The 23,511-nt window shown below is 34.4% G+C and overlaps 1 protein-coding gene across 3 annotated transcripts in view; it reads right to left on the reverse strand.

Annotated features, from left to right (window-relative positions):
* The window catches only part of LOC129945098 (G1/S-specific cyclin-D2), a 175,709-nt gene that overhangs the window by 61,971 nt on the left and 90,227 nt on the right, over positions 1 to 23,511 (reverse strand). For all 3 annotated transcript variants that reach the window (XM_056054757.1, XM_056054758.1, XM_056054756.1), the window contains one exon: positions 4,484 to 4,705. In XM_056054757.1, coding sequence (XP_055910732.1) covers positions 4,484 to 4,705 — 222 coding nt within the window. The remainder of the gene's footprint in view (positions 1 to 4,483; positions 4,706 to 23,511) is intronic.

Consider the following 23,511-nt stretch of genomic DNA (forward strand, 5'->3'; position numbering starts at 1 on the left):
GATTATGTAGACCATAAATCGGACGTAAAGCGCGAAACACATTTCGAACCGAACACTGATTTTGGTAATAAAATTCAATGATTTGCAAGCGTTGCTCGTTAGTAAGTCTATTCATGATGAAATGTCAAAGCATACTGAGCATCTTTCTCTTTGACACCATGTCTGAAATTCCGCGTGATCTGTCAAATACTAATGCATGAAAATCCTAATCTCAAAAAATCACCCTTTATTTGGGATATTTACAAGTCAGTTACTCGAAAATGATTTATCACCATTACAGTAACTGTTGAGAGAATCTTGAAAATAAAGTAAACTCTGGATATGTTATGAGTTATGACTTAGGTTTTGTTGTAGCCCAGGCTATTTTGTAACACACTTTATGTATGAACAAGACTATTTTGTAACATTAGTTATTTTATAACCCAGGTTACTAAATGAACCAGTTTTTTATAACCCAGATTATTTAATAACCGAAGTTATTTTATAATCCAGGATATTTCTTACCCCAGGTTATTTTAAAGCTCAGGTTAACCCTACATATTTTATGACCAAGGCTACTTTGTAACCTAGGTTATTTTATAACCCAGGATGTTTCTTAACCTTGGTTATTTTAAAATTCGGGTTAACCTTAGATATTTTTGTAAATACCTTGTAATTTAAAAACCAAGTTATTTTATAACCTTTGATATTTCTTAACACTTGTTATTTTGAAACTCAGGTAATTTTGTATTCAGGTTAACTTTAGGTATTTTATGACCAATGGCCCAGGTTATTTTTAAACCTTGGTTATTTTATAATAATATATAAATATGTATGTGTATGATTACCAGACTCAGGACAAGGCCAAAACCTAGGATGAATATTAACTAAAAAAGAAAGTGCTTATTGGTTTGATTTTCATTTCTCTTACATACTTACTTACTTGGTCTAGGCTGTAAGTCTCTTAATTCTAAACAATTGTTTTCTTCTTCTTAAAAATTTTATTGTTAAGCTGTTAAATGGGAACCCAACCTCTCAGACTACTGTGAATGTACAATGAACCGCTCGTAAATGTTGTTTAAAAAAATGTCCTTGTCAAAACGTGCCAATTTAAATTCCAATTCAGATCTCGATTCATTGAAATTGATTTTATTTTTGTTGTAATATTTTTTCTTGTTTGTTTGTTTGTTGTAGGTTTGTACCCTGAATTTCCTTTTTCGGTTGCAAATCTTTTGTCATCACGAAATTCCGTCATCAAAAAACAATCAACTCGTCCTTGCAAAAGAAAAAAATGGAAGAAAAACAAAAACAGAGTACAAGACTTGATTTACTTTTGTCCTCTTCTTAAGTAAACTATATTTCCAACAACAAAAACAACAACAATAACACCACCAAGGCAGTTTATTTTGATGATGACTGGTTTCACAAAGAACCAGAGCCAGAGTCTCTCTTGTCTGGGATGAATCTCTTCCATCGTTCCATCGCATCAGTTCAGCTCCTTTAGAGAGATCAAGAATCGAATAAAATTCATAATAAAAACAGACCACAACCGACGACGACGATGTCGACGACCACCACCATTTCGAGCTGCAGCTCCAGCTCAAGCTCCAGCTCTACCTCTACCTCTAGCACTATACTCGTACACAACGACACTCTTTGCTATACGATCATGTACGATCGTTTGTCTAGATTACCTGGAAAATGAACAAACGACCTTGCAAAACTATGCACTCGTCTATGCTGTTAGCGGGGCTGCTTCATCTGCTGCTGCTGCTTCAGTTCCTTCAGAAGGGTCGAAAGTCTGCAAAAAGGGGACAAAAAGGGGAACAAGGATGGTGGGATATGCAATATAAAATGCCCCCAAGACTCTATCACAGCAGCACAAGCTCCATTATACATTTATCTCAAGACTTGGCTGGCCATTGCCTTCCATTGTCGTTCCGACCGCGACTACAACAACAACAACAACAACAACGACGACTCAACATCCCGTTGTCGTCGTTGGTCGGCTTCCTTCTTGCAAATTCTATAATGCACATATGAATGAGTAAATAGACAGACCCGTAGAGTGCAATTGCAATGCAGTATGAGGCATGATCCGCTCCGCGCTTCTGGCATTAAAGAACCACCAACAAACACAAATGATCCATAAAAAAAACTAGACTGAACTCCTTAAAGGAATTTACCACGACACGGCATGCACGGCCGCGGACGCGAACGCCAACGGGACGACCGACCGGCAGCAGACCGAGTAGAGCGGAGGTGATCGTGCGCGCATTAAACGATCATGGGAACCGAGCAAACGTCTTTTTGTCTGCGGTTGCGATTATTTTGTTGTTCAACCATTTCAAGAAGGTGAAGTAGGTACAAAAAAGAGGAAAATCACTGCCAGTCACCAGGGATGTTATATGTTATTTTTGACAGAAAAAAATCATTCAAGAAAAAACAATAATATAATCGATTAAGCTTAAAGATTGGTCTTGCACTTTGAAGCATTAAATCTTAAACATTTTTTAATTTTCTCAAGAGTCTGTTTCAACAAAAAATAAAAAACAGTTCGAAATTTTTTTTTATTTTAACCTTTAGAACCGTTTTTCTGCAAATGAAAATATAACATCGCTGGTTTTTTGCTTTTTTTTGTTGATTTTCTTAATATCCTTTTAAGGACTGAAATGGGAGTGTATTACTGCTTGAAACTTGCTATTGCCAGATCACTTAAAAACGCACCATCAACATACTTCCAATATTGAGTATGAACGGATTTGAAATAGTTGCTAGCTGCCGTAGATAGCACGAATTGCATACATACACTCGCTTACTTTTAACTGCTCTTCTATACATTTCATGACTTAAGACGCCGAAGAACCTACCACCTATAACGCTTATAGAGGAAGCAGCGCAGGGCGGTTGTGCTGTTCGCGTTACGTATAAAAACCTAGACAAGGCGGCGAAGTAATTGATTGAGATATTTTATTAACGGTTTTTTTTTTGTCAGAATATAGGTTTTGGACTTTATTATCAACTTTAATAAAAACCGATCTTTAACACCCAATGTACGTGATATTTATACACCAATTATAAATTTTATATTATGGTTATATTTGATAGTAATTCCCAATTATTTAATACCAATAAATAAACACTTAAATAAATCTTTAATCGTGTAGATTGATTATGTAGGAATTTTATATGAAAATATCAACAGATAAACCGCATCACGTTTGTCAAAAAAGGTAGAAAATTCCAAGAAAACTTGCAAAAGAAAAATACGTTACATGATGTTCAGTGAAATGTAAAAGAAAAACATACGGACACAGTTAAGTTAAAATGAAGTATATAAAGGTAAGGTATTAGGATTGTGGTCTAATTAGGAATGAAGTCGTTTATACCTCGATTCCCTGATGAACTGGTTTGCCTTGCGGATTTCATTAAAGCACCAATACTCATATGGAAAAAGGCGTAACCTGCGTTCACTTTTTTGTTTTACGGATATAAAATTACCTGATGGTGATTTAATTTATTGGGATGCAAACGAGACTTTTTTGTAATTAGTTCACAAAAGAAAAATTAATAATAATCCATCAAGTTTCCTTAGTTTTTGTCGGTAGATTTTTTTTAAAACCAACTCGGACTGATACAAGGAAATCAGCAATTAAGTAAAAGTGAAATCAGGGCTTAACATTGTTTTAGCATCATGTTATTGAAAAATCATGGAACAGGTAAAAATATGCTCGAGGATATAATTCTCAGAAAAATCAAGCCCATTTCGATCTCAAGGACTGTTCAGATTTTGAAAGCTACCACCACCAAAGCAACGAGGGATTGCGTCAGATTTTAAAAATCACGTCGCACTAAGATCAACGAATTAACTTTCATCAGAAATTTTTCTACTTAAACTCAACATCATTAAGTACGTTTACTTCTGATAACGATCCAGTTCACCTTAATTTTGGAACTAGGTTAGGTTAAGTATGAGGTAAAAAATCACACTTGGATCTCTTTGGATCCTCGAAACTCTGTAAGTTTCAAAAGCTGACCAACTGTTACGAATCATCCACAATACTTAAAACATAAGTCACCAATTATTGACTCGGGAACTATTTAAAGTACGTGTTTAAAATACGGTTGGAATAATTTTATCTCAGTCACGAGTCACTGTCACGATTTTCATTTATCAAAAGTTCAAAGGATTTAATTCTTTCCGAAGTTAATATTTGACACCTACGGTTCTTTTCAAAATGTTTGACATCAATGATATTTATCTCCGTTTAAGTTGATAGTTAGAAAAAGACAGTGCGCTTAAAGGGACGTCTATATAACAACCCTTAATTGCTGAGGTGTTCAAACTTGTCAGAAATTTAAATGGTTAAATGAATTTGGTGTTTGACGGGATCAAAAACTAACAGTGACATTAAGTTGTCATTTTTGACATTAATTTTATTCCATTATATTTGTTGTATAATAAATTTTTATTTTGTAAATAATATAATTATTATGTACTTACGATTAAATCATGTTTAATTATACTATTATCAGTATAGTATACTAATAAATCAGCTGTCAACGCTCGACAACTTGGTTCACGTAATTTTGATGCTAATAAAAGGCAGGCAGCAGCTAAAATTTGTAGGTGATTTTTTAAAACTGATTTTGTTGATAAAAATCTGTCCATATAAATAAGTGCAAGTAGAACGACTTCTTCTTGGCATTTTTGTTCGGCGCAAACCTGAAAAAGACAATAAGAAAAGGATAACATTTAGAGAAATTTTATGAATAGACAGATACAAGGGGTTATTAAAACCCTTAACAAGTTTAAAGCTTAAAAAAAATAAATTGGAAAGAATTTAAGAAGAGATACCAGTGAACCTTGGTATTAGAGTTTTGAACATCAAAATGAGAGCGAAAAACATTTTACATTCTTAATGTGCGGTTAACAAAAAATATCTATACCTGACAGTACGTCAGAACTCCAAATTTAATAAGGAGCTAATAAGTAAATAAATTAAAACTAATCAATAAAAAGAAAACTCAAAAAGAAAATTCAATAACCATTCATTAAAATTCGGATATTATAGAACTTAGAAGGGAATTTTTTGAGATTTAAATAAGTTAAACTTCTCGATTAAAAAATCTAATTTATGACTAGTTTTATGTGCTTAATAACACACAAAACATTATGATCTGCTCACATCGTTTATGGGTTTCGAGCGAACAAAAAGAAGATCACCAGGTATAACGTGTGTGAAATATTGGCCCTTTTTATCAACGTCAGATTATGTCAACCAGATAAACCAACTACAAGTCTTATGGGTCGTTTCAAGTCAGGGTCATTTCGGACTTCGTAATACATAACAATAAAATTCGTTTTCGAAGGAAAAGATCACTTTAACATATTCGAAATATTTTGCAAATTAAAGATCGTAGCAATGTTGAAAAAATATTGCCACGTATTAAAATTAATTGAAAAATTAATTGGATTAAAAATTACCCTTCCGGATTAAGCGATTTGTAACGTTTCTGCATTTATTAAAAATGTTTATTTTTTTTTTATAAATTACAGTCGATGAACTCTAATTCGAACTTTAGATGTGAGTTTCTCTTAAGAAGGAACATAAAAATGCGAAAGCACATACCAAAGGGCCGGCCCAACTGTTCGACTTACTGTTAGAATTGAATTAGACGAAAGAACTAGAAGAGTTTTAAGGTCGTTAAAAGCATCTATAGCATCACTCATAGATCTTATAAGTCTCATGCTCAAAAGCAGGACAATAATTTCTAACATGAGAAGTTTTACTACCACCAGATCAGTGAATCGAGGCACTCCCCTTTTATGGAACATGGTAGTAAACGACTTACTTACAGCATTGGAAGCAGAGGGTTTCAAGGTAATTTCCGATTCTGACGACGTTGCGATATCCGTATCTGGAAAGCACTCCCAAGTTCTCTCGGAACTCCTACAAAATGCCCTAAACAGGCTAACTAAATAGGCTAAACAATGTGGATTGGACGTCAACCCACACTAAACTGAATTAATACTCTTTTCGAGAAGATATAAAATTCCTCAGATTAGCCCAAGCAAGATTAGAGGAATACCATTAAGCTTTTCCGACCAAGCTAAATATTTGGGCCTCATTTTAGACAAAAAACTAAATTGGAAGGCAAATATTGATGAAAGAGTCAAAAAGGCTACTGTAGCGCTTTTTACTTGTAAAAAGGCAATAGGATCAAAATGGGGCTTCTCCCCAAAAATAATCCACTGGCTATACACTTTGGTAGTTAGACCTATACTGATTTATGGAGCTGGTAAATCTAAATAAGCTCATCAAAGTCCAGCGGTCATCAGGTATGTGCATCACAGGAGCACTCCGCTCAACACCAACCGCAGCACTGAAAGTGCTTTTAAACCTAGAACCACTTGACATCTTCTCCAAAAAGGTGGCTGCCAACTCATGTGTAGGGCTTAGAGCCACCTCTTAATGGAACAGTAACAAAAATGGACATACTACTATTCTAGACAGTTTCAGATCTATCCCAGATCGCTTCGACTATACCACCCCAAAAATGGTATTCGGTAAAACCTTCCATGTGTCCATCCCTTCAAGATCCTCCTGGGAAGAAGAGAGACCCCTGGAAGACGATGCGGTACACTTCTATACTGACGGTTCAAAGACCAATCACGGAGTTGGAAGTGGTATCTATTCAGAACAACTGAATCTCAGTCTATCCTATAGACTTCCCAATCAATGTAGTGTATTCCAGGCAGAAGTAATGGCGATTAAAGAAGCACTATTCTGGCTCAAAGAAAACGTTATATCTTTTAAGGATATACGAATCTTCTCAGACAGCCAAGCCGCTCTTAAATCTCTCGCGTCTGTCTCCACAAACTCTCAAACAGTCCACGATTGTCGATCATCTCTGAATGAGATGACGGAACAGTTTAATATTCACCTCATTTGGGTGCCGGTCCACAGAGACATTCTGGGAAATTGTAAAGCCGATGAGCTCGCCAAAAACGGAACATAGGAACACCACTCGCTACATGCAAATATCTTCTCAAACAATATGCTCTAGAATCAACAAATGCTAGATGGCCACAGAGTACCACCAGCCTAGCAACCAAGCAAATATGGCCAAGTATCGACTTAAAACGGCCAAAAGGCTTGATATCACTAAGCAGACAAAGTATAAGCTCTACAATTGGAGTAATAACGGGACACTGCCTCATAGGAAGACATGCTCTGAGGCTAGGGTTCTACACAAATGACTTCTGTAGAAGCTGCATGGACGAGGAGGAAGAGGAAACGGTCCAACACCTTCTTTGTACATGTCCAGCACTCTCCATAAGAAAGACTGGCAACGATTGGCACAAAACGTCTCTCTAACTTTATTAAAAGTACAAAATGGTTTGTTTAAATTCATTACTCTCCCATGAGTAACCTCATTAGTGGTATCACAATGGACTCTTGAGGTCTACGTGCGTCAATGACATCTGGAAAGCCACTCCAACCCAACCTAACCTATCTATTTTGATCCAACGTAATGCGTATCCTCTTGGATGGGTTTTCCTATGAATTTTCTTCTCTGGTAAGGTTGTTAAATGGCTTAAATTCCGTCTTTGGGAAGTTTCAATTTAGATCTAAAGTCGTGAAGTATTTTACGCTATAAAAACTGGCAAGGGTCGCGTTTACATCCTGGATCATCTGTCACTTATTTTAGTAACACTTCAAATTAAGCTAAGTTTGAGAGGTGTCAAATGCAAGCGATACCACCTTGAAAACATTACAAAAAATGATTTTTTTTATTTCCGTCAGAATGTATCTCTTCGCCAAAAATTAGAAAATTTTTCTTCTACAACTTAGAGAACTCCTACTATATTTTCTTGAAGCAAAACATTTATTTCGCCTGTTAACGACCTTTTTCAACCTTCGCAATATGTGTTGTATAGAAAAGATGTGCGCTTTGCTTATTTAATCAGGTAGGGAGATATTTAATAATTAAGAGTTTCCTTTTGTACAAAAAAAAAAGATTCATTTCACATCGCACAGCAAAAAGACGAAAAAACTAAAATAAAATTCCATTTAAACTTATAACTGACCAGAGTAACTCTCAAAAACCGAGGATTGGTCGGCATTGAACTCAACCAACATTATCCTCTTCTTCAAGTTTATATAAATATTTTCTTATTTTGTTTTTGTTGTTGTATTTTGTTAACATAGTATAGCGGGCGGTACTTTTGATAATGATCCCACTGATCTGCTAAACCAAAAAACAGCTCTCAAAATCACACAAAACACAGCACGAGATAATTCTCAGATTCAGGGTAAAATTTATTTAATTTGATTGCCATCGACAAAAAGACAAACAATAATGACGGTCACCGTTGTCGTCGAAGTCGCCATTGTAGCCGTTTTAGCTCATCTCATGGAATGACTGCATAGTTCTTTGAAGTTGAGACAATTTATTGACCTACTTAAGGTCGAATCGCCGCCGCTGCCGCTCCGCATGTGTGAGATTTTTTTGGAGAGATGTAAGAATTAGGTGATGTTGAGATTTCGTTTCCGAAATTGATTAAGTTTCAAATATAAAAAAGGTAACAGTTTTATTCAATAAATAAATTAGGTGGCGCAACAGTCCGTTTGAGAATCAGGGCCTAGGGACTAACAACTCTTAACCATTCCTGTGTGCGAGTTCTGTTGTCAGGAATGGAAGGGACCTACAGTTTTAAGCCGAATCCGAACGCCAAATTTGAGAAAGCACTTTTCATGACAAGAATTACTCTTGGAGAATTTGCCAATTCCTCGCAAGAGGCAGTACCCGTGAAAAAACTTTAGGTGGCACAGGCAGGGATCGAACCCAAGACCTCTGGCATGACAGTCCAACGCACTAACCTTCATGCCACGGGTACTACAATTTTATTCAATATAAATTAAAAAAAAAGGAAAAAAATAAAGAAATCTACGTCAAATGTGGGGAGCGGTGGGGGAAGGGGTAAGACTTGCAAAACATTGTTTTCTATATTTGACAATTTATTTCTTCCTATGTTGTTTCTTGCATTTTAAAGGGAGTTTAGTACCCCCTTTTCTTTTGTTCGTTTTTACGAATATTAAATTTTCGGTTTCTTTAAAAACAATTTGTTTTTTCCTGATTAACTTTTTTGTAAACTTCCTACAATAATTTGTCTATGTTTTTTTTTTATTTTAACAAAAGAGGGTTAAGTGCCCCTTTTTGTTTTGTACGCTTTTACGAATATTTAATCATGTTAATATTTTCAGTTTCTTTATTAAAAATTTCTTTCTTCTTTATTAACTTTTTGTATACTTCCTTTTAGAATTCTTTTATGTTGCGTTTTTTTAAAAAGGGGGGTTAAGTGCCCATTTTCCTTCTGTGGGCTCTAACGAATATTCAATCCTTTTTTACTTATTCCCATCTAGATTTATCAGGATTATTCTAAATTTAGTTTTAAGTCTTACCCCCTTTCCCTACCAATTAACATAGTAAAATGTCTAAATCCGCTCCTGCATATTCGTGCAAAATGCAGATACAAAGTAAGATAAAATTACCTTCCGGCATGGTCAGCTATGTCACATTTTTTAACAAGACGATGCGGAACGAATTTAAGAAACTTCTCAATTATATTTAAAAAAAAAATAAAAAATAATCGAAGAATAAAACTGTGATTCCAATCAGCTGATCATTTCTTTTTTGTTGTAACTTTTTTTCACCATCATCAACCAAAACCGCGTGTCAATTATATCTATCTTCAAAAGCAATAGTCATTCTTACATAAAGACAGCCAGAGAGATAAGTTCCTTACGACTTTATAGGAAATGAATAAAGTTCTCTGTTTTGCGGTTCTAGATGCCACATAATCAAGAAATTCACTATACCAAAGTCCGAACTCGGAAGAAGAAGAAATAAAGTATTTTATCCATAAAAGTGGTTTTAGTGTAAATAGCCTTTTGATTCAAAAAGTCTTGAAGAAGACAACCGAAACGACCAACCAGCAGACCAACTAGCAACGAAGCGAAAGCGACGACGATTTAAAGGAAGTTATGGATGGGGTACCAAGGTAGTGTGAATTTCTATCAAAAGTCGCACTCTGTGGGAAATGTGATTTTAGTCGATGGGAAATTTAAATTGCAAAAGTCCAGCGTCAAAGACATCAGGCTGGCTAGAAGCTGAAAAGCAAAAAATCAGAAGCAGGCAGCAGCCAAGTTAGAATGAGTATTAGTGCTTAGGAAGAATAAGAGACGACATCAAGATTTAGAATTAACTATGGGAAAGGGGGTGCTAAAGGGGGGGAGTAGTTATAGTGAGTTGAAAAGATACTATATCTTACGTGACATAGCCACAGGAAATTGAGTTAAAATGTTTTAAGAGTTACGTGATTTAAATTGTTCTTTAAAGTTATTTTGACTTTTAAGACTTTTTATAGGATACCTACGACTTATTTGTATGCAATAATTGTAGTTGGGGATACCCATTATACCCAACCAACCAGACCAATTGTGTATCTCTTTTATGTCTAAGGTATCTACGCCGCACAGTAGTTATTTAGATACACAAATCAAATAGAAAAGTAAGGGAATAGAATTCTCGAATCTCGATGCATGATTTCGTCCAAGTTTTTGTCTTCAAAAAACTAAAAACTCAAGATATAAGCTTTGAAAAAAAAAGGAGAAAGGTAGGAACAGAGTTCTATTTAACAGTATGTGGATGATATAATAAAATCAATTGATATAGATTTTCAAAGTCTAAAGTTTATAGGTTTAACATTTCAATGGTGATTAGGTCATAAAAATGGTGACCTTACGAGTGAAATGAAATCTTTTTGATTTTAACCGGTTAGAGAATGTCTTACCTAAAAGTTATAAATAACTCACGAGTGTTCGTGGCTACGGTAGTAAAAATGAAAGGTAGAGAAGTTTATACAATTGATACACATTTTTGTGATTTTGAAGTTGGTGCTTTATTGGAATTGATGGTTATTCAAAACTCGAGGAGAATAGGAAGAAATAAATTACTTGCAAGATTTGTTTTAGTTCATTTAACATCAAATAAATGGTTTTCCAGTAAAAGGTTTCATTTTAAATAGACCGTTTTTGAAGTTGTAATTTTTTAACATTGGACTAAAATTAAATTAAAATTGTTAACATTCAAATAAAAGATGTACAAAATTTTGCATTGAACGTTCAGAAAACTAAAGCACTTTTGGGTTTTTGATGAAGCGCCTTTTCGTCCGACAATAGGGAAACTGCTGGACAAATTTCAGGTGTGGGGAGGAGAAGAACTGTCGATTTATGGAATCAGACATTTAACTAATGAACGGGTCAAGAAGATATCAGACACATTTCGTAAGTATTGAGGCAGAAGCGGCAAAAAATGGGTTAAGCAATTAATGAGGGCAAAACCAAAAACATAGTGTCAACAAGAAATGTCCTACAATACCCACGTCTTGGTCAAAACTTACCACTGTTTGGCAAGGCTAGGAAATCAAAAAAGTATTTAACTCATATCTTGAGCAATTAAAATGTAGTTATAAAAACTCTCATCATAGAGACCAAACTAGCTGTCGCCCTTGCTCACACAATACTGTAGCGGCATCATAAGTAAGTTAGTTGAATCGCCTTAAAATCTAGTAGTGAAGAAAAAGGTCACAATATTTAATAGAAAACTTTTGAGGACTCATTCTTCAACGAATCTTTCAATTTAATATCTTATATAGTCTTATGAAAAGTTATAACGATAAACTTGGTCTAAGTAACTTATAACGAATAAATACTTACAGCTTTTCTTAATAGTTTTGAGTGCTGAACGATAAGCTATAAAGCTGTATTAATATTAGAAGACTTTGGATAGAACAATTCTTCGAAAGATCGACTGATATTTGCAAATGAAGGAAGAAGTAAAGAGAATTTTCGAACTTATAAACTGCACAAAAACAAAACCAAAAAATTCAACTTCCAATACATATCTAGATCTAGATGATTAGAAGCAACAAGCTTAAGAAGTAGAAGATAGGAAACTTCATCACAGGCTTTTAAGGAATTTTGACACCTTCTTCTTTTACTAATTGGTTAATGGTTGGACTGTTCGTAACGCCCTTCTGATTTATTCCCACTTTACAATCGTCCCATACTTAAGTTGAACTTATTTTCTTCGTAAAGGACTACCCTTAATTATTAATATCAGAAGACTTTTAATAAAAAAAATTCTTCGAAAGATCGACTGATATTTGCAAATGAAGGAAGAAGTGAAGAGAATTTTCGAACTTATAAACTGCACAAAAACAAAACCAAAAAATTCAACTTCCAACTGTTCTCTAGATCTAGATGATTAGAAGCAACATGCTTAAGAAGCAGAAGATCGGAAACTTCATCATAAGCTTTTAAGGAATTTTGACACCGTCTGCTTTTACTAATGGGTCGATGGTTGGACTGTTCGTAAGCAAGGATCACAAAACGTTTCAAGTATTCCATAGTCCTTCTGATTTATTCCCAATTTACGCAATGATCCCATACTTAAGTTGAACTTATTTTCTTCGTAAAGGACTACCCTTCAACAAAAACAAAAAAAAAATGGAGACAAAACATACCGTGTCTTTAAATTGACCTTGTTTCTAAACCCTGAGAACTTTGTCATTTATTAAAAAATAAATAGGTATGTGCTCTGATGAAGATAAAGTTCCACACATGTTTCTACTTCTGCATCGTCCGTCCTTCCGTTCGTCGTCGCGTCGAAGCGTTTTGTTGCATCGCATCACTCATTTATTAAAACATTCCAACATCACCCTTGTGAACTGTTAGCCTACTTCCGTTTTCTGCAACAATCTGTTGCATGCGACGCAGAAACAAAAAATTGATGATGAATGTTTTGATAAATTCGCACGCTCCAAGGGACTAGTCCTTTAACAAAAAAAAAACATCTTCTCAACAATTTTTCATGCTCCACAAAGTAAAAATAAAAACCTGTGCATTGCAGAAATTAGTTTATGGAAACATGAAAATGAAAAAGAAAAATGAAGACCAAGACGTCATAAATCGAAAGGAAACCGTCAAACTGGTGAACTGTTGAATGACAACGAAGACGACGACGAAGAACGGTAACGGTGGTGATGGTGGCAACGGAAGAAGCATTGCGCATTGCAATTTAAGTGCGTCGCAGTCCGTTCAATTAGATTTATGGATTCACACATTGCTTCATTTTATTGGGCAAAGAAGAACCAGACCTCAAGGAGACGAAGTGACGGCGCGGCGGCGGCGACGGCTACGACGACCGCGAAGAGACGCGGCAAAGTTCAGTAGTTGAAGGGAGTGGGCTTGAGGGGAGTAAGCATGAATAAAACGAGAGTGAAGTTAGCACAAATGACAAAGAACCAAGGTTCAAGATGGAGACGTCATTTAAAGACCGCCACAACCACTACCACCAGAACCAAAGACTGAGACCCAGACTAAGATTGAGAACGAGACCAGAGCCGGCCGGAAGCAATTTCCCTCAGACAGAGAGAAGTGAACGGAAAAGAGTTCACAAAGATTCAGATTCAGTTCGTCCATCTTTCCTGTTTGTCGTTCGTCCGCGTCGTCGTTGTCGTCGTCGTGACAGTGGGAAATGTCGAGTTGGTTATGTCAAGGAAGGCGGCAAGGCGCAGCGATAGCGATGGTGACAGCGACAGCAGTAATATCGCCACGTTGTTGGTTGGTAGGTCGTTCCTTCCTTCGTTTGGTTCGTTAGTTGGTTGTTCGTTCATCCGTCGTCTTCGTCGGCAAAACTTCTGCTGCTCAAACACGTAACAAATGTGATTTTTACGCTGTCACGTCTTATGGAAGATGGGGGGCTTCTTTCTTGTAGTTGTTGTTGTTATACTTTGTCTCCTCTCGATCTTCATGCAAATTGTTGTTTCCAATGCAAACTAACATCATCCTCTCGTTAGAAGCTAAGGATGAAACGTTCATTCTTTTTTTTCGTTACTTTATTTTCGAAAGAAGAAGTGCATTTGGCATACTGTGGCACAAACAATGCAAATTTGTGGCATGCATGAAGTGTTAGTTTGCATTTAGGCGCCACATTTTTGTACATATAAAACACTTTAAGTGGAATGACTAATGTTTGCGAACAAAAACTCGACTAAAGGAAAAGAAAAAAAAAGATCCAAACGTCTTGGAATGTAAGTTATTAGTCGTAGTTCGAGTTCGAGACAAGACAAGTGAGTTGCTTGGCTTACAATTATTTTATTTTATTGTTGATGAAAGATGCAAGATGGAATACGTACTATATTTTATTCACACACATTGTCAGTCAATAGACTTTAAGCAGAAGGGCCATCAGACAATGATGATGATGATGATGACGGCATAGGGGCCAGTCGTCGGTTTTTTAATTGACAAATTAAGGGCTTACGCAAATGGAGTTCGTTAAAGAAGTGTCTTCATTTTTGCAAACTTTTGTATGCTTAAGCTGTTGATAGATAGGTATATAATTTTAGATCTAAGATCTGTGTTAGTTTTTGCAATATTGCAGGAAATAACTACCTACGTTAGATCTTAAATATTTTGAAATAATCGGAGGAAATGGGAATCCATAGAACCTAGGAAATACATTAAAACACTTTAAACGAATTGAAGGTATAACGATCACAAATCAGCTTAAAACGTCAATCTAAAATAACACAGTAACGAGTCAAATTGTGGAGATGAAATATTGAGTGAAAGTATTTAAATGCGAAATGAAATGAAACCAATTGTACGAAAGATTGTTTTAACTAACGAGCGAAATTAAAAGCATGACAAAAAAAGGAACGGTTTAGAATTAAAAAAAAAAAAACTAGAAAACTAGAAAAAGGACCGTCAAAAACAAAGAGGTAACTACCGAGTATTTTATAAAGGGTTAAATGTCAAAAGGATCTATCCCAAGTTAACCCCAGAAACGAGTAAAATATTTAAAATGTACTCTAGTAAAAAGTAAAAGGAAATGAAAAGATTTTTTCAATCAACGAGCAAAATTAAATTAATGGCAAAAAAGTATCGATTTCCGAGATTTATAATTTGATACTTAACCAACTAGAAGTAAATAGAGCGAAAATAATGTATGTTCAACTTAAGTGTAAAAAAAACTTTAAAGACATAAAAGCAAAGTTTATCAATGAAAAAGTCAAGCGAGAAGTAAAAATTGTGAGGTGTAACAAATTTGAGCAGCAACAAATTCATATAAGAGTTTACGAATGTGAGTAAGTGTGAAAAGTGTGTCGAATTTAGAAATAACGAATATAAAAAGTACCGAGTATGAAAAAAAGGCGAATATGAGAACAAAATAATACAAAACTTCACGAATATAATTATGTAAAAACAATGAGTCAAATTACGAACATAAAATCTAAGGAATGCGTGAAGTAATGAATATAAGAAATATCAAATGAACGAAGTAACGATTGTGCAAAGTAACGAATATGAGAAGTTATGTTTAAAAGTTATTTAAAAAAGAACTGGATTGAAAAAAAACAAAGGGGGAAAAACAAACAACTAAAATTACAATTTCCACTTAATTACGTTAAGAAACGAATATAATAAAATGATTGATTCACAATAGCGAATTCAAAAAAATACAATAACGAAATTCGTGAAGAAATACAAGTAAAAAACTATACATTTAAAAATGTATAGCAGTAATAAGCAGTGAAAAAGATAAGTATAAGAAAAATAGTGCAAGGAGAAAGAAACGAATATTTGCACATGCACATAACGAGTACTTATAACTTAATTGAACATTTTAGTTCGATAAAAGGATGAGAGTAGATCAGTTTAAAGCCCAAAATACTAGCCATATCTTGCAAATATGTCTGGTGTAATAAATCAGAGAATAAGTGACAAACGAGTAATTTCTGAAAAACCTAAAAATTAAACTTGTAGGTTTTTTAACTTAAATAGAATACTCTCAAGATATAAATAAACCGTTATGCACAGCCTACTTATGTGGTATTTGGAGTTGACGGACTCTTAAAATCGTAACATTAAAATCTCGTCAAATCTAGTTTAAATTGAAAGCCTTTTAAAATACAAACTTTTATAAAAATCTCCTTTAAACTAGCTTTGGGTTTGTATCATAAAAAAATATCTTCTCGACAACATTCCTTTATAATTATTGTACAAATTTAGCACATACACGCGTTTTAATTAGTCAAATTAGTTAATAAAAAAACAAATAAGAAAACGAAAGACCAGACATTCCTCATCACTCCTCTGCTGGTGGTATAAAATCTATTTAAGCAGATTAATTGCTCAATGGTGAAGAAAAACTCCATTTATATCCGATATCCTATGAAGAAGATGATAAAACAAAAGAACAACCAACAGACTCATTGAATTTCAAACTTATATAGGTATGTAAAAGACGAGAGATCCTTCTTTAGGTCTACAGATCCAGCACATATCAAAATCATCAATGAAAGGATAGAATTAGCTCAAAAACTCAAGCAGAGATGCTTTAGAAAATAAAAACTGCAAAAACAGAACAAAATCAACACGAAAATAGAGACCTTCACATAACCCTGTAGATGGATGGATATAGGATGGAGGACAAGTATGAATTCATAAAACCAAGAGGCCAAAACAACAAAATCCGAATCTACATTCATAAAACCCATTGAGGTTGGATTTTTAAAACCAAACGCAAAAAAGGAAAACGCCATCATCAATATGGAAACAAATGATTTAAAAAAAAAAAAACCCTGTAGAAAATAAGAATTCCAAGTACCACACACACCACAGGCTATTCAGATATTCAGAGGCAGAGCCGCGCAGGCAAGGCAACAAGGCACAGGCACTATATTCTGGATTCTCAATTTTTCATTCTTTACTCACGAGTTTTTTTGTGTATGGTTTGGTTTGTTGTGTTCTTGAGTTCTTGATGGGCTTTGATTCTCGTCGTAATATTCTTATTATTTTTTTAAAGATCGCCGTCATCGTCGTCGGTCGTCGTAATTCTGTGCGAATTGCCAGAAATTATAAATAATATAAAAATAAGAAGAGAAGAAAAATATTTTTTGCAAATGTGGTGTTCACGACCCCCCACATCCGGTCTTTGCGGATGATTCGTTAGTTTTATTTTTAATTTTTTTAAAAATGTTTTCGCGTAGAATACCATAAAGTGACTCTCTGGTTAAACAGACACAGAAAGTACCACGATATTTACAGTGGGGTAATTTATACAGTATAGTTGGGATATTTTTGAAAATACAGGAAGTTTCATTTTGAAAAGTTCGGTATTTGAGCAGCTGTCAATTATTAATATGTCATCTTTTAACATTTGACAAGTAAAATGTTAAAATAGAACCTTATATGTATCAACAACAACTTGTTGCACTTTTTGGTTGTCCCCGTGAACACACCATCTAGGCTGGTAAATTGGAACTGGTGAAGAACTTCAGATATGTCAGGAAAAGAGTAAGTGATGTGATGTGATGAATCGAAAAACTAGGGAACAATTGAGAATGTTGCTTCTGTAGCTTGTAGTGTTGACAATAACTCAGTATTTTGCATAAGAACTTAAAACCATAAGGCTTTTAAAGTTCATTTAAAATAACTCGATACGAGATTTCTTCAAAATATCACCTTCAGAGATGGTCCCCATTTCCACATCGCAGGCTACTTTAATAAGCATAAATTAGTAATCATAAATTACAAAAGCGGAATTGCAAACCTACCAGAAAAATTTCTGTTCTTAACAGTTTAAAGAAGATTGTGTCAATATTCTACAAAAGGCTAGAAAAATGGATTTAAGACTTAAACCTTGTAATAATGTTTCAAGCCGATATACCACATATTAGCGTTTACAAATATTGCTCGAAAGTCAATTAAAAAAAAAGACCAATCATAAGCTTGTTTCTTCGACTTCAAAGCAGCAAACGGTGGGAATGACCCGGAATTCTTGATGATCTACCTTAACTTTTTTGTTTCATGGAGTGTATTAGTATGGAATGGGACGAATTTGTCAGAATTGTCTCAATAACATCGACAATGGTTCTCCAAAACTTTATTTTAAGTCCGTTACTTTATGCTTTAATAATTGATGATTGCCGGGATACAAGGAAAGTCCTACTTTACGATGTTGGCTTAGTATTATTGACTGACAACATTTTAACTTTGTAGTTGAAAATAAACCGAGACATGAGGGTTAGTGATTAATAGGAGCAAGACAAAGGTGATGATCTTCGAAGAGCGTACAAAGAGAGGCAGACCGAAAGAGGCCAAACTGGCTTTGGCTTAACATGGCCTAAGTTCTCTGTGCTACGGTGCATAGGTTGTTGGTTATGTGTGTTTTGAGGTGTTTGAAACGGTAGACAGATATTTCTTCAAACGCTTATTGAGAGTGACTAATTCAACGCCAACGCTATGCATCTGTACATACAAAATCCATAAAACTATGATTATTTGATAAGGGCAATGAAAAGAAGTCTTCACAAGAGTATCAAAACTTTTGCATGCTCTTCGTTTGAGTATTAGAATGAAATAGCCTATTTCTATGAAGTTTTCAACATCGTCTAGAATAAATAAATTGAGTGGCGCAACAGTCCGATGAAAACTAGGGCCTAGTGACTTACAACTCTCAACCATTCCTGTGTGCGAGTAATGTTGTCAGGAATGGAGGGGACCTACAGTTTATACGCTGAATCCGAACGGCTAATCTGAGAAAGTACTTTTTCATGACAAGAGTTACTCTTGGAGAATTTTTCAATTCCTCGCAAGACGCAGTACCCGTGAAAAGACTTTAGATGGCATAGGCAGAGATCGAACCCAAGACCTCTGGCATGACAGTCCAAAGCACTAACCATCATGCCACGGGTACTACAACATGGTCTAGGAACACAAATGAACATTGATCACCAGTTCTCTTCAGGAACCTATTTATGCCCAAACGATCATTGTTAAAGAAGGAAAAATGAAGACGTAAGCCAACTGGCCTATACTTCAGGAAATCCGCCGGTTTTATTTTGATGAAAGTTATTCTCTTCGAGTCGACTTAATGAAATATTAAACGGAACACTTAGTTAATGCGCAGAACTGTCACGCCAGAGGTCTAAGAATAAATCCATGCATGTGAAACCTAAAGTTTTCTCCTGGGTACTGCCTCTTGCGCGGAATTGACAAATCCTCCAAGAGTAATTCTTCTCATGATAAGTGATTTCTCACATTAGCCGTTCGGATTCGGTATATAAACTGTAGACCTTTTCATCCCTGACATGATTCCAACACAGGAATGATTGAGAGTTGTAAGCCACCAGGCCTTGGTTCTCTATGGACTGTTGCGCCTCTAAATTTATAACTAGAATGGACACGCATTTACTTTTAGCAATAGTTTTCACGCTTAATACCTTTAGTCCAAGTTGCATTTTATTCTACCCCACTGTAGTTTGAAGAATCAGCTGAAGAACACTATGGCAGCCACTGTGATGACGATGAAGATAATGATCATGATATTGATGATGTTGATCATTATCATCATCATCATATGTGTTGTGTATCCTGGCCTAGCTGGGCTGGTGCTGAGACTCCACCGAGAATGTGAATGGCAGAGCGTAGAGGCAGCGGCTTCGCAGTGTGTTATATTCTTCACTGAGAGTTTGGATTCGGATTCAGATTGAGGTTCGGTTAGGCTTAGGTTTTTGTAGTTTATTTGGTAGTTCGTTAGCGGCGAAGCACAAATTTGTGGTCTGGTTGTAGACTTTGCTTCTTCGTTTATTTTTTTTTATTATTTCTTCTTATTGTAACTGCTACTTCTCCAAATACTTCTTGCTCTTCGTCTTCACGTCGGTCGTCGTCGTCGTCGTGGTCTTTTGTAAATCATAAAATGCCGGCCGGCGAAATTGAAGAAGGGAAACATGTTGATTCAGATTTTGTATATTTCTTCTTTTTTCTCGATTTTGCTTTTGTAAATTTTTATTCACAAGTTTGTCTTTTGCATGTTGATCGTGTTCGTGGATGTTTGTTTGTTTGGTTGCCTTCATCGTCTTAGTCGTTTTTGGTTGTCGCGGTTGTCGTTTCCTTTTGAGTGAGGTCTTTCCTGAGCGAGGTCTTCATATAATGATCATGAAGATGATGGTGATCATGATGATGATGATGATGATTCTACAAAACATACGCACGTATCTTTTGCATGATGATCATGATGAAGTGGTAGTTGGAGAGTTGTTTAAAAAAAAAAAACTAAAAAATGTTGCGGAATGTTGATCGTGGTTTAAAAATTTAACAAACACGATAGTTTGCATCTTCATGATATGGTTAAGTTGTTAAGAAGAAACAAAAATGGAAAAATACAAAAAACTGATTAAGAGGGTGGTTGAAGATGGTTTCGTCTTATTTAACTCTATTCACCGCCACCTGTTTTCTAGGAAAAAGTAAAGCAACTTTCATATAGAGAAGGTAATAAACATGACTATTCAAAAGTTTAACATTTTGACCCGGAACCTACAGCACGATCTGGGGTTAAGACTTCCAGCTAAGGCATACCTACATAATGCTTCTCAAATGTTGTATTGTTGTTTTATAACCACACATGATTTCAATAAGCACTTTTTCCGCTACATGCAAAATAAAAGGTCCTTATTTGGTGTGAAGTTCGATTTCAACATAAAGGAAAAGAAAAGATTTTTTGATACAAAAAATTTGATTTTAATTTTATAAAAATCAAAGAAAACTTTATGAAATAAAGGATATGGCAGATACATATAAGTTTAGTCAAAATAAGTTAAATCGCAGTTTAGAGGAGGCATCGCCAAGATAAGACTGATAACAAGATGATTTAGGTGCGTTTTAATTCAGGTCTTTAATTGCAGTTTAAAAAAATGGTTGACATGGTTTGATAAAGCCCATCGTTCACCACCTATCTTCATTTTCGAAGAAAAATGGTTAAATGATGACACCACTTTTGTATTTTTAACAGGAATTCAAAGGGTTTTTAATACCCTTAACATGTTTAAAGTTTAAACACAGTGCGAGCCGTAGGAAAATAGTGTGATACCGATGCACATTGGTCTTAGAGTTTTAAATATCAAAATGAGAGGGAAAACAGAGTTGGGTACATTCTCGATGTGTGGTTAAAAAAATAATCTCTATACTTGACAGTACATCCGAAATTAAGGCCGAGAGAATACTGATAGGCATTTTAATTCAAAAGAACATTGTTTTTAAAAATATTGGTAGAACAACGAAAGGAATGCTTAAGTGATGTAAATGTTCCGGTAATTATTTTCAAAGCATTTTTTGGGTTTTATAAATTTAATTCAGTTCTTTACATTTTGGTAAAATGTGGACTTTCTGTCAAGATTTTGAGCGGAAAGTAGCTGTCAAACTGTGATTTAAGCCATTAAATAACCAACATTAAACAAGAGGCTGGGATGCGACCCACACTGACAACTTCCCATCCCGTCTATCGATTTGTCTTGCTTAAAAGTTTGTCTATATGTACTCGTATCAATTTTTACCAAATTTGCGTATTTTTTGTAGATTTTATTTTTTATGAAAAAACGGACTGTTGGATTTTTATATAAAAATTACTGAATATCCAAAACATCTGTGAAATAAAATTAGTTTGAAGCCAATATTTTTACTTTTTGAAAAGCTATTTGAACCGAAAGTAAATTTTTACCAAGTTTTAGTATTGTTTTTTTAGAGTTTTATTTTTTGTAAAAAAAACTGTCAATTCGATTTTTCTCAAAATTTTATCAAATGTTGAGAACAATATTGCTTATAAGATAAAATTAGCTTGAAGAGAATATTTAAAATTTTTGAAAAGATATTTGAGTCGAAAATCAATTTTTACCAACTTTTACACATTTTTTTAGGTTTTTATTTTTTGTAAAAAAAACTGTCAATTCGATTTTTCTCAAAATTTGTCATAATGTTGAGAACAATATTTGTTATAAGTAAAACTTAGTAAGAAGCTATAATCTCAAATTTTTGAAAAGATATTTGAGTCGAAAATCATTTTTTAATAACTTTTGTTAAATTTTTCCGGTTTTTAATTTTTTTTACAAAAACTGTCAATTCGATTTTTTTCAAAATTTTACTGAATGTTGACAACAATATTTTTTGAAAGATAAAAGTACATTAAAGCCAATATCTCAAAGTTTTGAAAAGATATTTGAGTCGAAAATCAATTTTTACCAACTTTTATACATTTTGTTTTTAGGTTTTTATTTTTTGTAAAAAAAACTGTCAATTCGATTTTTCTCAAAATTTTATCGCATGTTGAAAACAATATTTCTTATAAGATAAAATTAGCTTGAAGCCAATGTTTCAAATTTTTGAAAAGATATTTGAGTCGAAAATCAAGTTTTACCAACTTTTGTTAAATTTTGTTTAGGTTTTTAATTTTTTGTCCAAAAACTATCAATTCGAGTTTTTTCAAAATTTTACTGAATGTTGACAACAATATTTTTTGAAAGATAAAAGTAAATTAAATCCAATATCTTTTAGTTTTGAAAAGATATTTGAGTCGAAAATCAATTTTTACCTACTTTTATTAATATTTTTATTAGGTTTTGATTTTTTGTAAAAAAAACTGTCAATTCGATTTTTTTCAACATTTTTCAGAATGTGGAAAATAATATTTCTTGAAAGCCCTTTCTGCATCTTTCGGCCTTATTATCTGTAGAACAAAATTTATTTGAAATCGATATCTCTTCTGGTTCTTGAGCTATGGACGACGAAAAAAACGTCGTGACGTACGGACGTACGAACGTATGAACGTACGAACGTACGAACGTACGAACGTGCTAACGTACGTACACACGCACGCCCAGACAACTTTCTAAAAATCTTTTATTTCGACTCTAGGGACCTTGAAACGTCGAGAAATGTCAAAATTTTCAATTTGACAAATTGGACCCATTACAATAACTTCCTATGGGAAGTTAAAAAAGATGGCAAATGACCAACGTAGCCAACTCGAAAAAAGTACCAGTCGAAAGGCCCTTTTAATCAGCAAATGGGGCCGTATGTCAGCAATACCGCGCCAAATATTCTGCACCTCATGGTGTCAATCGTTTTAGACTTATCTGTGTAGACTTCAGCGAATTCATATAACACCATTAAAAATAGTTAAGCGGTGTTAAATTTTACAATCTTGAAGGCCACAACACAGTTTCCTTTATGGAAGAGAACCATTATTTTGGTTATACATTTTTTAGGAGCAAGTTTTTTCATTATAAAATGGCAAACGAAGCCGAGCATCAATAAAGTGACAGCTGTCAAAACGACCAACTCCAAAAAATTGTTGCCAGATTGAAAAACACACGTCTTAAAAAAACAACCCTCACACAAATGATGGCAGAGGAGTTGCTTGTCTGGAAGAATTATTGTGAATCGTTTAGAAAAACATATTTATATGAATATAAAGTGAAATAAACGTTCCTATTTCCCGTGAAAACATTTTTTTCGTCGTCATTTTCGAGTAAATTATTACCTCTGAAAAATTCTAGATTTTTCGCGAAAAGTTCTTTTATTCATCGTTGTTTTCACGAGAATTAATAGCTTTAAAAAA

This window comes from Eupeodes corollae, chromosome 2, assembly GCF_945859685.1.
Source record: "Eupeodes corollae chromosome 2, idEupCoro1.1, whole genome shotgun sequence".
Classification (NCBI taxonomy): Eukaryota; Metazoa; Arthropoda; class Insecta; order Diptera; family Syrphidae; genus Eupeodes; species Eupeodes corollae.